Raw genomic sequence first — 13,056 nt, 5'->3', positions numbered from 1 at the left:
CCTTTAAAAAAATCAATTACATTCAAGGATGCAAATTCATTTTTAAGAATTTTACATGCATCACTTTGTTTTAAGAAACTTGAACTGGCCCCTGCAGCTTCATTAAAGTTTCAAACAGGCAACAGAAAAACATAACTACCTCTAAGTATAGATATAGGGTTTTAATATCGGCAGCCTCTCACAGAAATCCTGTGATCGTTTGTGTCACAGACAATAAACAGAGCAAAACATCATGTCAAACTTTAAAGAAGCAGCCCTGGTGACCCCATGTTCTCTTCAGTTTCTGGGAGAGTTTGTCAGTTTGCACTTAAGATTGCAAGTGTGTGTTCCTGTGTGAATCTGGGTGACAAGTACCACCCATCGTAACTACCGCTATAATCTATAATTCTCCAATAGTAAACCTCAGTGGCTCTAGTTATGACTCATGAGTGTGCATTCCTGTTCAGAAAGCTGTCGACACATCTGGGCGTGTGTGTGTGTGTGTGTGTGTGTGTGTGTGTGTGTAGGCAGAGCAATGAGTTGAGCCAGCAGAAGATAAATATTTAAATGTTGTGAGGCCCACAAGTCTTAATCATTGGAGCTATTTACAGTGATCGAGCTACAGTTTTCTACATTTTAGCGTGGGTTCAAACCAATTTATATGATTTATCATGAACCAGAATGCTTCCTTGTAGGGCTGCAACTAATGATTATATTCCATAATTGTTTGGTCTATGATGTGTCAGAAAATAGAAAAAAAAAAAGAAATGTGCCTCACACTTTCCCAAAGTTCTAGTTGACATACTCGAATTGCTTGTTTCGCCTGACCAACACTCAAAAAACAACGTAGAAGACTAAAAAACACCAAACATTCACATTTGAGAAGCCACAACCAGGGAATTTTTTGGCATTTTTGCTAAAAATAAATAAAATAAGTGATTATTATTTCAGATCAATTAAATGATCAATCGACTAATTGTTTCAGCTCTACTTCCTTACCCTTAAAATCGTCTCGATTTCTAACTTTTTTTGTCAGCTGATTGTGGCTACATTTATACTTAGGTGGTCATATATTTTATAAAAAAAAACTCAATCTTCCATCATCTTGTAATTGCAACTTGTGGCCACAGTTCAGCCAAAGTTACACAGTATAGCTTTAATGTCAATAAACACACAAACAGACGCAGTCACACACAGTGAGCTACACGTACGCCAAGAGTGGGAATGAATTCAGTGTGACAGTGCAGTCAAAAGCCTCTGAGCCAGTGACAGTAACACTGGTAGGCAGGTGGGAGTTGAGCCGTCTGCTCACCAGTCACTGTGCAAGACTGACAGCTAACCTCTCAACACAGTGCTCCTCAAATACACACTCGTACACACAGTAGTCTCAGTCATGGTATGGCCAAAATCAACATGACTGTATGTGTGTGTCTGAAGGGTTTGATCCTCAAAAACTCCAACATGTTTTTTGTTTTCCAGATTCAGAGACAGCTAGTGCCCACCTCTCTCTATCCATCACGCCTTCATCTGTGGGACTCAAATGAAGACAATTCACTTTACAGGAAAAAAACAACAACGCCACGCTCTCCAAACTGTTTTGTCAGGATGAAACGGGAGTAATTGTCATTGGCTTCAGCTTTGGCGTGCCACACACAATAGAGCCTTTAAAGGTGGACCGTGGAGTTGTCGTTGAATGAAGTGACAAGACAGGGTGGGAGTTGCTTTGTGTTTGTGTTTGTCTCTATCGATGAATGCAGATGCCATCATGGAGTATTTGTTTGCTCATTTGTGTGGATGAGTGTGTGCTGGCACAGAGGTTAATAGGAACCTCACACACACTACTGATTCCCCACACTCTCGCCTTCATTCAGGATAACTTAGCCAACAAAATCCTATGATTCAATATGTTCCAGTGTAGTGAACCGGTGAGTACATGAATATTCCACTGCACACTGAGCTCCTGATGAGTTCAGAGTGAATGTAGGTAAAGTCTTTCCTCCATGTCTCTGGATCAGGATGTATTTTAGCCATGCTAGCGACAATGTCAGTCTGTCATTTGGTCGGACTGTAATATCTCAACAATTGTTAGATGGATTGCCATGAAAGTTTGTACAGACCTTCATGCCTCCCCGAGGATAACCTCTAATGACTTTTGAGGATCCTCTGACTTTTCCTCTAGCGCCAATTTGAGGTTGACATTTTTGTTTTTAATCGAAATATCTTGACAACTATTCAATGGATTGCCATGACATTTAGTACAAACAGTCATGGTTCTTAACGGATTGTAAAAACTGACTTTTTTATCTAGTGCCATCATCAAGTCAAAATGTGTCCAATACTAAACTACAATCGTTTATGACCAAACACCTGAAAAACTAATTACATTCCCATCACTCTCAGCTGTAGGCTACTTTGTGTTTACTGCACATGTTGCACGCCAACATACTAAGCTATGATGGTGAACATTGGCATGCTAGCATTATCATTGTGAGCATGTTAGCGTGCTGATGTGAGCATTTAGCTTAATGCTAAAGTTCATCATCACAGAACAGCTAGCATGGCTGTAGACTTAGTCTTGTTGTTAGAGGGATTTGAACTTTATTCTGAAGACGTGATGCTCATAAGGGTGCACACATACAGAAGGATATATTTAGTGAGAGCAATCCTCATGTCTCATTATAACAGAAAATTAACTTTGCATTTCAAAAGCGTCACTGATTCCTACAGTACAATATGAGGTTTCCTTATCAAATGCACTTGGAACAGAGTTTCCACTTCAGATCCTTAACACTTCTTTAATGTGAAAGTGGTTTGTGTGTGTGTGTGGACTGGAGTGAATCATACCCCCACGACAGCGTCTATGGAGGTAGGCTACCTGCTCTTATTGGCAACTGCTACCGCCTCTTCAATGATGCCAAAAATAAAACAAACGGGATGAGTCACGGCTCTGCTTATGCTGGTCTCTCTTATTAGGGAGACCCTGCTTTGAATCTGTGTCTTCCACGTGTGTTGAGACATTTGAAAGCATGTTCTTCAAAGCACTGCAACACACTGGAGTCAGTGTCATGTCTACAAAAGATAAAATACAAAGGTGAAGTGATTTGTAGTCAGAAAAATTAGGTTTACACTGTGGTCACTTTAACTTTACTTTAGATGTAATTACTAGTTTGTCTCCACATGTTAAAAAGAGAATCCAGGATATATTTTAAGGCAAAAATTCCACTGTAAGCTGTATTTTATAACACGTTATATTAAAAAAATACCTATTTTGGTAAAGTTAACTATAAAACTTTACCAGAGTTCATGATAAAAGTCCTTTTTCTTGCTGTCACATAAAGAGCTATAAGATAAATTTGTTTACAAATCTTGCATGAAAGTGTTCTACAGTCAACAGGTGGCACAAGTAGAGAAACTCTAGGATTTTAAATGTAAGATATAATGTGTAATATTTAACATACATTAAGTACATATTTATTCTAGTAGCTGTGTACATTTCACTAGCTGTGGCATGTCCAGGAATTTGTTTTTATTTATACATACATTATAAATGTATTTTAAAGCTATAGTGCGTAGTTTCTGTCTATTCTATTCTAAGTTTGTTTGTTTGTTTATTTAGGATCCTCATTAGCTCCTGTATTGCAGGTGCTATTCTTCATGAGGTCCTTACAACTCACTTGAAAATGTGTCAATGCAATAATAAATACACATAACAACATCATAAACAATAAAAAAAAAAAAAAATCGTAAGACAAAAACTAAACATACACTATCATTTCATGACACAACTCATGTAAAATAACAAAATACATACATAAGACAAGGACAGACACATAGACAGCTCCACCAGTGCAGTCATAGGACATTCCTTACATTTAGGTTGAACACATTTTTAAGCATATCCACATACTATCGTCACATAACATCTCTTTCATCCTCTCTGGACACATCTCACAAGAGAACAAACATACAAGTAATGACAACAACACTGTTGGTGCGTCCACATGATACAAGCCTCCCGTGATCGCACACGCACTCCCACCCCTCCTCCACACAGTTGCTAGTAGCCAAGGAGGACACGGAGGATTAAAAAAACATGATGGACTCTTCAGAATAGGTAATTATCTTCACTCGAGCTTCTGCGTGGGAAAGTCACCGGAAGCCACAATCTGAACACAGCCATACTGAGAAATACAGAGAGAGTTGTGTGGAGCTGATAGTCTTCATTATAAATTATCTTTGTAGCAACTCATTTGGCAATGGCTTGAATGTAACGGATGTTCATTAATATCAAAAAGTTACGCACTAAAGCTTTAAGGTTGGATTCTGGTATTTTTTTAATCTAGTTAAAATTAAATTTTTATTCTAGGCAAAGATTATTACATTAATTAAAATATAATAAAATGATTCAGTATTTTTCCCCATAATTAGATCCTGGCAGTGTGGAAAAGGCATTAAACCAATAAGATTTACAGAAAATATAATTAAACAGTTAACTTAATTTACATTTTGTAGTTTTTGGTAGTCAAACATTTCTTTGGGGGGTTGGATTGGGGAGTATTTGTAAAATCCTGGCGATGGCACTGGTTCAAGGATTCATTTTCATTTCATTTAAAGGGAGTTGGTTTAATCTAGAAATAGGCCTTTCCCAACAAGTTGGGGTAGCATTTAACTATAAAGGTAAGGGTATTAGGCTCAGCAGAGGGGTATGGATTAGGTTTTCTAGGAATTGCAGATACCTTGTATATTATAGCCCAACAGATACTCAAATGTCTTTTTGTTATTTTTGTGGAGACATTTCCAATATATCAGCAAGAAGCTCTTTGTATAGCTCTACTGTATGATACTGTAAAGCTTGATTCTGTGAACACGCCTTCAAAGTGAGAACTAGATTTATCCAAGAGTCTTGGACATTCAAGAGAAAGTCAAATTATCACACTTTGCTAATTTCATGACATTTATGATTTCTATGGAAATGTCAGGTGCTGATAGGTTGCCCACTTCACATTGGACAGACACAGAATTTGAGCACACAGATTCAATACTGTCAACACAAGGAGCTGTTTGTTGGCTAAAAGGAACCAGGACCTGAATTTTCCACAGACTCTTTCCCGACCTTTGCACAACCCTCCCCTGGAGACGTACAGCCTTAAACAGTGTGCGAGCCAGAGTTGACAAAAAACACTTTCCCTTGTATGTTCACTTCAAACAAGCAATTTTATTTCTCTTTCCAACAGAAAAACATATCTAAGCTAAGCTTGTCCTTATCCTCCCTGAGGTTATTTCTGAAGCTCAACCTGGGTTTATCAAGCCCTGCTAGTAATTTTCCATTATCTACTTACTCTTCCATCAGTCATACCACCAAAACTGAGATGGTAGTTCTGAGTAATCATACCGTAGCACTTATAATTAATTAATACTAATTAACTAACACCAAAAAGGCTGTGTCGGTGGGGGAACTAGTCATCGAGGCCAAATAGAAGGTTGTAGAGGAAGTTGTTAGTGCTTCAGTTTGGGTAAATGTAAACACTGAACTGTCCATTTTTACACTATGGTGTTGCTACTTTATCTATTTTTGTCATCTCATTCATGATCATTACTCTCAGTATGCTAAATATGAAGCTAGAGCCAGCAGGCGATTAGCTTAGCATAAAGACTGGAAGCAGGTGAAACAGCTAGCCTGGCTTTGTCCTTGTTGTCACAGAGACTCCACGAAGTCACTGCGTTTGGCAAAAGAAATGTCCCAGCACAAAAATGTGGGTAAAATTATTTAATGCTAACATCACGCTACATTCACCTTTGTTCCTGACGTTATATTCACATGACAGCTAGTTCACAGTCTCCGTGAGGTAAATGTAAACATATTAGTCATATGAAGCAGTTGACTATGGCATATGGCAATTTTGATAATCAATTTACCATTTAATCGCAAAAATGGCAAAACATTTGCTGATTCCAGCATCTCAAATGTTTTTCAAAAAAAGCTATTCTCTGCTTTATATAATTGTAAATTGAATATTTTTGGGTTTTGGACTGTGCTTTGATTAGGGCATTTTTCACAATTATGCAGAGATGGGGACTCAAGTCTGAAACTCTGACTCAGTCGCACTTAAGTCGCACAAACAGCTGACTTCAGACTTGACTTGCGACTCGACCCAAAAGACTTCAGACTTGGACTCGAGCTTGGAGACTCGTCAACAACCTGTTTTCATGCAAATTTTGCAGTATTAAATCTAAATTTATTTTTGTATTTCTATTTTCTTTTACTGGCGCATATACATTGGGGAAACGCATGACGAGCTGCATGTCCCCCGCCCTTTGCTATAATGTGCAACGTAACGCATGTCCTATGCCTTATGTGCGCGCACTCACAAAAATGCATTGACGATGGCGACACCAAGTCCTCCCGGAGTTGTGCCTTTTGTTATTAGTTTTGCTTTCAATAACTTCGGAAACAGCGGCAGTAAGTGAACAGCTACATGCAAGGTGTGTGGCACCAAGATAAATGATGCCGGATCAACGTCGGACTTCATGCTGGGAACAGGCAAATTGTATCTTTATAGTTAGTAGTTGCTCACTGAGGCTCAGACATCCATGGTGCACAGTAGGCGGGATGCACGGATCCATCTCCCCAGGAACAAACGCTGTGTTGGGTGGGCAAACTCATGTGGTGCGTAATTGATTCTGTGGATGATTTGTAGGTTATTAAGTGAACAAGGTGTACCCGGTCCACCAAACACTGGGCCGTCTTGACTGTCTTAATTCTGCACATATTTCTGTTACTGTAGTCCTATTTACTATTTCATTATTTCATCCATGCGTGGCGCAGCGGATCCGTGCGCACTGTCACCTGCCGTGGAGACGCTGGCCTCACTAACCTCTCCTCCTCTGAGTCATTTGTCACAATCATTTGTGTATTTACTTGTTCATTTGCTGAAATACTGAAAGAATGTATGCCATGATATTGCCTTTTCCAAATAAAATATAAATAAATAAAATAAATCAATAAGACAGGCGTCTCATGCTGTTGTGTGACCGACACACTTTGAATATTAAGGCTATCAGTGAACTCATCCTGGCTTACACTCACCACAGTGCTTGGAAACTGCTCTCGCCCTCTCTCTCTTTTTGTCACATACATACCCCCCCACACAGCAGTACTGTGCGTAGTGTCAGTGTGCTAGTGCTGATTGGCAGCATGTGGTTTCTCCTCAACCCTAATCTGTAGCACACGTGGGGCGCAGCACTCATGCACAAGCCCACAATATGTCTCCGGTAGGAAGTACGATTGCAGTGTGAAACCCAAGACTTCCTGTTCCTCTGGGCTATCTGGATGCACAGACTCAGCTCACAGTGGAGGGACGTGCACTCGTACACACAATTCCCCAAAGCAACAATGACTCAACAGCTTAGTAATCAACCACAAAGACACACACTGTGCTGCAGCATCAAAACAAAACATGAACTTTAGGGGCTGAGCAGGCATCACTGTGAGTGGAGCACCCATAGTGATCCACACTGGCTCTGGCAAAGCACATTGCTGGACCACACCCAGTATGTCATGACTCATCAGTCCCCCTCTGTTGTCCGTCCATGCCAACAGAAACGAGGGGAAGGAAATAACAGAGAGAGGCAGAAAGGGAGGGGAGATCATGATGAGAAGAATCAACAAGGAGGATGGGGGGAAAGAGGATGAGGAGTCGGTCACGCTGAGACACAAAGAGAGCAACAAACAGATGAGTGCATTGTGGGTGGGACTCACCAGCTCCACCGAACCATAGTGTTTCCTGCTGAAGTCTCCACGCCTGCAGCCCAAGTCCTCTGAGGCAGAGCTGCAACACAAACGCATGGTCAGACACATGGCCTGTCTGTCCTCCATCACATAACACAGACATACATAAACTGTGGCAGTTGCTGCATCTGCTTTTCTCCAGTCTTTTTTCTAATCTCGCTTCTTGTCCATGCCCACTTGGTTCACCCTACGTCTTTCTCTCTCTCTCATCTTGCCTTTTTCTTTCTTTCCCTTCCTCCTGTCTGAGTCTTTGTTGGTGTGGCGGGCTGCTGGTGGCGTGGTGACTGGCCGGGAGCGGCGACCAACCCCAGTTCTGATTAAGACGTGGGTCCTGATTGAATTAACTCCAGTGATAGATGGAGACTGGCTGGGAGAGCAGACTGCTGGTCCAATAGCCAAATGCGCACACAGAGTAGATAAAATATCACTAATACATAGAAAGAGACACACACACACACACACACACACACACACACACACGCACACACCTAGCTTGACTATACTGAAGACTCTTGAATCTAACTGAAGAAACCAGAAGCATCAAATGCATTCCAAATATTTTTCAGCTTAAATTCAAACTTTTTATCGTTTCAGCCATTGGTGCAATACTCAGACACAGCCTTCCCACACACAGAGAGACTATCTTCTGCTCCTAGGCTAATATTTTAGCATGCTTAAGTCATAAAACCTTAGACTTTGCCCTAAAAATGTGAAACATAAAATTGTTTAGCATGTACCACAATGGTAATGGTACTCTTACCAACTTGGGAAGGACCAATCTGTGTTGTTGCCCCCCTACATTACATTTATCCCAATCCCAAAAAAATGTTTTACATTTTTTGTATTTATTATACCACCTGAGCTCTACACATGCTTCACCTAATTACCCAAAACATGATTTTATGGCCCAAGGAATCTACAAAATATGGCAGCAAGTGGTAAACCGTACGTGTGTGTGCACATGGTGGAGGGTATTTTGTATACCTTTGCGTATATCTTTGATTGTCTGAGTGGTGATATGACCTGCATGCCTTCTGCTTCCTCTAGACTACATCCCCCACTCCTCTTATACCTCCCCCTAACTCTTCTCCTCTCTGGTCAGGTTTCTCTCCTTCTATCTCTGCAGGGTGGGGCTGTTAATACATAATGTACACTCAAGCTTAAAGGACGCATTTTAAAGTGCATCCGTCACTGTTTCCTTACCCACTCTCCTCCTCTACATACTGGCGATTGGGGTGGGGTCTGCTGCGCCACCACAACATGTGCTCCATCACAGCTTTTACCTTTTTTTATGTGCTCCCCCTTTTTCTTCTCAGCAACCAGGTTGCTATCTTTTCTACCCTTCACCTTTCCTCTGAGAGGGGAATCAGGAAAATTATTTTACCTTGGTGGTGGGAAGATTAAGTGATACCACCCCACCCACCTTCCTAATGAAAACCCCTCCATCTCCTAGTGAAGCACATCTCCTTCTATAAAGGCTTCTTGTGATATTTAATGGTACTCATGGATGAACATTTTAGGGCTGAACTGAGCTTTTTGTTTTGGAATTGCATGTGTTATCAACAACATGAACATCATCAACGAGAGATTTTTTTGTTTTATAACCTTAGTTGGTATGGCTTGAGTATATAGATGCATTTAAGCAGTCACTTGCACAGAAAGATGTTTTCAAAACCACAACACTTGGCTGTATAATGCCCAAAGGAAAAAGTGCCAGATTGAGAATGCATTCTTGTGTACTTGGGGAAAACGTGTGTCCAATTTTAGCTTGTTCGCTTTAAAATTTAGAGATATTTTAACGCATGTAGGAGGTGTAGCCCGTGGTGAACTAAGAACCGTTTGTGCACAAGGCGGTTTCTGTCAGACCAAAAAGCGGCGCTGACACCTATTAAAGAGGTGGAATGAGCCGAGGAAGTGCCTCAAGTGTGATGAGGAACATGTACCTGTCAACAGAGCTCTGGGAGTGCAACAGAGTGGAGATGACATTCAGATTTCAAGCACAGCATGTTTGAGGAATCAAAGCAACAACAAAAAAGATCTACAGTGTGAGCTTGTTCATCTTGTCAGGATTTTTTGTTCCATTCACTATAACAAAACTAAGGATTGAAACTTGCACCATTATGTTTTACTTCAAATATTTAATAGTTATTTAATACTGAGTAAGTGCTGAGTTTGATCCAAGATTTATTTTAATGGATTTTAAAATGTTCAACTTATTTTTTTCCAAATTAATACAGCTTAACGAGCACTGATAATATTTTTATAATTTTATAATTCTTTCCTTTTTTAACTATGCTAGCTGTGTGGCTTTATGGGATGGCGATGTCAGTCAGTGGGTTGGCCCAACATTTACTGAAATATCTCAACAACTATTGGATGCCATGAAATGTGGTACATTCATGGTATCCATATGATAAATTGTATTAACTTTGGTGATATCTTAACCTTTCATATAATGACAAGACATGGCTAAATACCTGCAAAACTAATGAAATTCCCATTAGCTTCAGCTGTAAGCTTACTTTCTGTTATGTGCTAATTAGCAAATGTTAGCATACTAACACACATAAATAAGATGGTGAACATGGTAAACATTATACCTGCTAAACGTTAGCATGTTAGCATTGTCATTGTGAGCATGTTAGCATACTGGAAATAACATTTAGCTCAAAGCTGTGCCTTTTGTAAGTACACATGCCAACATGGCTGTCGAATCTTCGTCTTGTGATAATAAAAGCGTGATTGATTATGAACTGCCTGTTACCTGGCACTCCTGACATGCTGCTTAACATGTATCAGAGATATAACATAGCTGAAACCATTATCCTGCACTGAAAGCTGCCCGTATGTTTTGAAATCATAACTTGAACTCTGCACCACAACAGTTCCCTCACTTTTCAGCAGCGTAATGGCTGTTAGCCATTGAAAGCTTGGACCAAAGAGAAATATTGTAGCTCTGAAACAGAGAAGAGGTAAAATGGATATTCATTACTCAACTGCTGCCCTCAGTAATGGATTACAGGAAAGGTTACAAATTGTGGCTTCTGTCACAAGACAATGGACAGTCGCCATTGAAAGGCTCCATACAGTACAATGAAATGTGAAGTATAAATCACACTGCCACCCATCATACTAAACCTCATAGTGCTGCTCAAGAAAAATGCCAATCCTTTTATCGTTTATGTCAAACACTGCATGACTCTTTAAACCCATCATTCCATAAAGTTGCTCTTTTAGAGATTGTGTTGGAAAGAAAACACAAGAAAAGACCTTGATGTTAACAGGTGTAGAAGCTAACACAAGACTCTTGAGAATAACAATGAAGCAAAGAAAAAGGCCCAACATTCAGAATTTATCAAACATTCAACAGCTTTTCTGTCTCCTACATCCATATCTGGCAAACACGTGACAATATAAATAATTTAAATGTCAGTTGACTGCTGCAGTTCCTAAGAAAATTAATGCAGAAAGGTGTGCTTAAAATGTTAAATGATAAAACTCTGGTGTAGTCCCCCCCCCATGTGTAACAACAGGTTCATTTTAGAAACTTTGGTATATCATTTTGGGATGTAAACCATTTTCACCCAATTTGAATTATCTGATCTCTGCGGTAAGACGTGATTGTTAATTTCTTCAAAAACAAGTTACAGATTGGTGCACTGCATGCACAGTGCAGATGAATACTAACCCATCATACACTTTTCTATCAGAGCCTCTAGATTATTCTTAACAAAAGAAGTCACAAAGTAAATTTGCAACAGTGATGTACAGAATCTAGAAATATAAGGAAGAGCTGGACAAAGATGCAGATGATTATCACACAAAACGGAGGAAACAAAGGCAATTCATGCCATAACAAGCCATGACAGCATTTTGATAAGTCATAGAGCATTTCATGGAAATTTCAGGACATCTTTGGCTCTTCCCTCTCCGCACAATTGGTGCGGCATGGAAAGGAGGCGTCTCTATGCTATTGGCAGCACTGTGCCATAAGAGCTTTATGTTCACTATAAGATCTCTCTCTGTTCAAGTGTCACTGCAGCCCCAGTCTCTTGCTGGTAAAGAGCTGCAGGACTTGGACTACTGTACATCTGAACTCAGCTGCAGGGTTTAAGCCAGATGCATGCTTTCAGTGTGGCAACATACGCCAGAGCTGCATGCTGCATGCGCCTCCACTCTACAGTAACTTCAACTGAAAAGCATGTCATACATAATTCATAATTTTCCATGCACATACTTAAATATCTGCTTCCAAAAAAGGAGATGGATCAATTAGGCTAATAAGCAACAGAATACCCGCAAAGAATACCCGCACCGACTCAGTTTACAATTAATAAAACTGGCGACCAAGCTGCACATAAACCTGCGCTGTGGTTCAATTAAATGCTGTTGTGGCTAAAAGAGTCTGTTGAGGAGAGTCAATACTTCCATACTGGAGACTTGTGGATTCAGTGGCGCTCAGTTTCCCAGCCATCCCAGAGTAAACGGAACAATATCAACACATTTTGCAATTGCAATTTGCATAACTAGAAGTATCAAAACTCGACCAAAACAGTCGATTATTGGAAACATTATTTGCCGATTTAAGAGCATATAAGAGGGCACTTTACGCACCAACAACTGTTTGCACACCGGAGCAGGTGTCTTCTGCTTTGTCTCATTTGTTCTGGGCTGCATGATCAAATATGCCAGTGCTGCAGGGATATGACTGAGCGACGACAAAGAGCTATGCATTCAACAGATGAGAGGTGGCATGCAGAAACACAGGTAAGAGTAAGATTTTTGTTTCGTTTTTTTTTTTTTTTTTTTACCGCTGATTGAAAGTCAACAGTTTGTTAGAGGCTGGATCCACACTGTTCATGTCCCCATGCGATGTCAGTCCAGCGGACAGGAGACAACAACAAACCGGCGTCTCCTTTTCTCTCCGTAGGTTTCTCTTGTCGTTAAGGTATCCGTAACGGCACTGCGGCGCAAACTCCGACAACAGCTGATCGAAACCCTGTTGGTGGTCGGACTCTGTCTGGCTCCGGTCTCTGCGCGCAACTGGTCACAGCATAATGATGAAGCGGAACGTCTCTCTCTCTCTCTCTCTCTCTCTCTCTCTCTCTCTCTCTCATATCAAAGGTGCATTTAAATCCACCACAATTTGATGCTGGAGGCTCTGCAGAGCAAAAGGCACCATTCAGAGCAGATTATTATTATCGGGTTGTTGTTTTTTTTCTTCTTCTTTGAGTTGCTGTTACATCACCGTCAATTACGTGATGCTTCTCTACAGTTACAATATCCTG

General features: G+C 40.4%; 1 protein-coding gene across 7 annotated transcripts in view; it reads right to left on the bottom strand.

Moving 5' to 3' along the window:
- The window catches only part of garnl3 (GTPase activating Rap/RanGAP domain like 3), a 74,220-nt gene that overhangs the window by 38,183 nt on the left and 22,981 nt on the right, over window positions 1–13,056 (bottom strand). For 5 of the 7 annotated variants that reach the window (XM_035991363.1, XM_035991368.1, XM_035991364.1 and 2 more), the window contains exon 2: window positions 7,739–7,808. In XM_035991363.1, the coding sequence (XP_035847256.1) occupies window positions 7,739–7,808 (70 nt within the window). Of the gene's footprint in view, window positions 1–7,738; window positions 7,809–12,382; window positions 12,541–12,579; window positions 12,846–13,056 lie in introns of those variants that run through there. The other 2 variants (XM_035991366.1, XM_035991367.1) reach the window with 2 other exon arrangements.

The sequence above is a fragment of the Sander lucioperca genome, chromosome 14, assembly GCF_008315115.2.
Source record: "Sander lucioperca isolate FBNREF2018 chromosome 14, SLUC_FBN_1.2, whole genome shotgun sequence".
Taxonomy (NCBI): Eukaryota; Metazoa; Chordata; class Actinopteri; order Perciformes; family Percidae; genus Sander; species Sander lucioperca.
The sequence above is the reverse complement of the archived record's forward strand: the minus strand, read 5'-3'. Positions and strand labels throughout refer to the sequence as shown.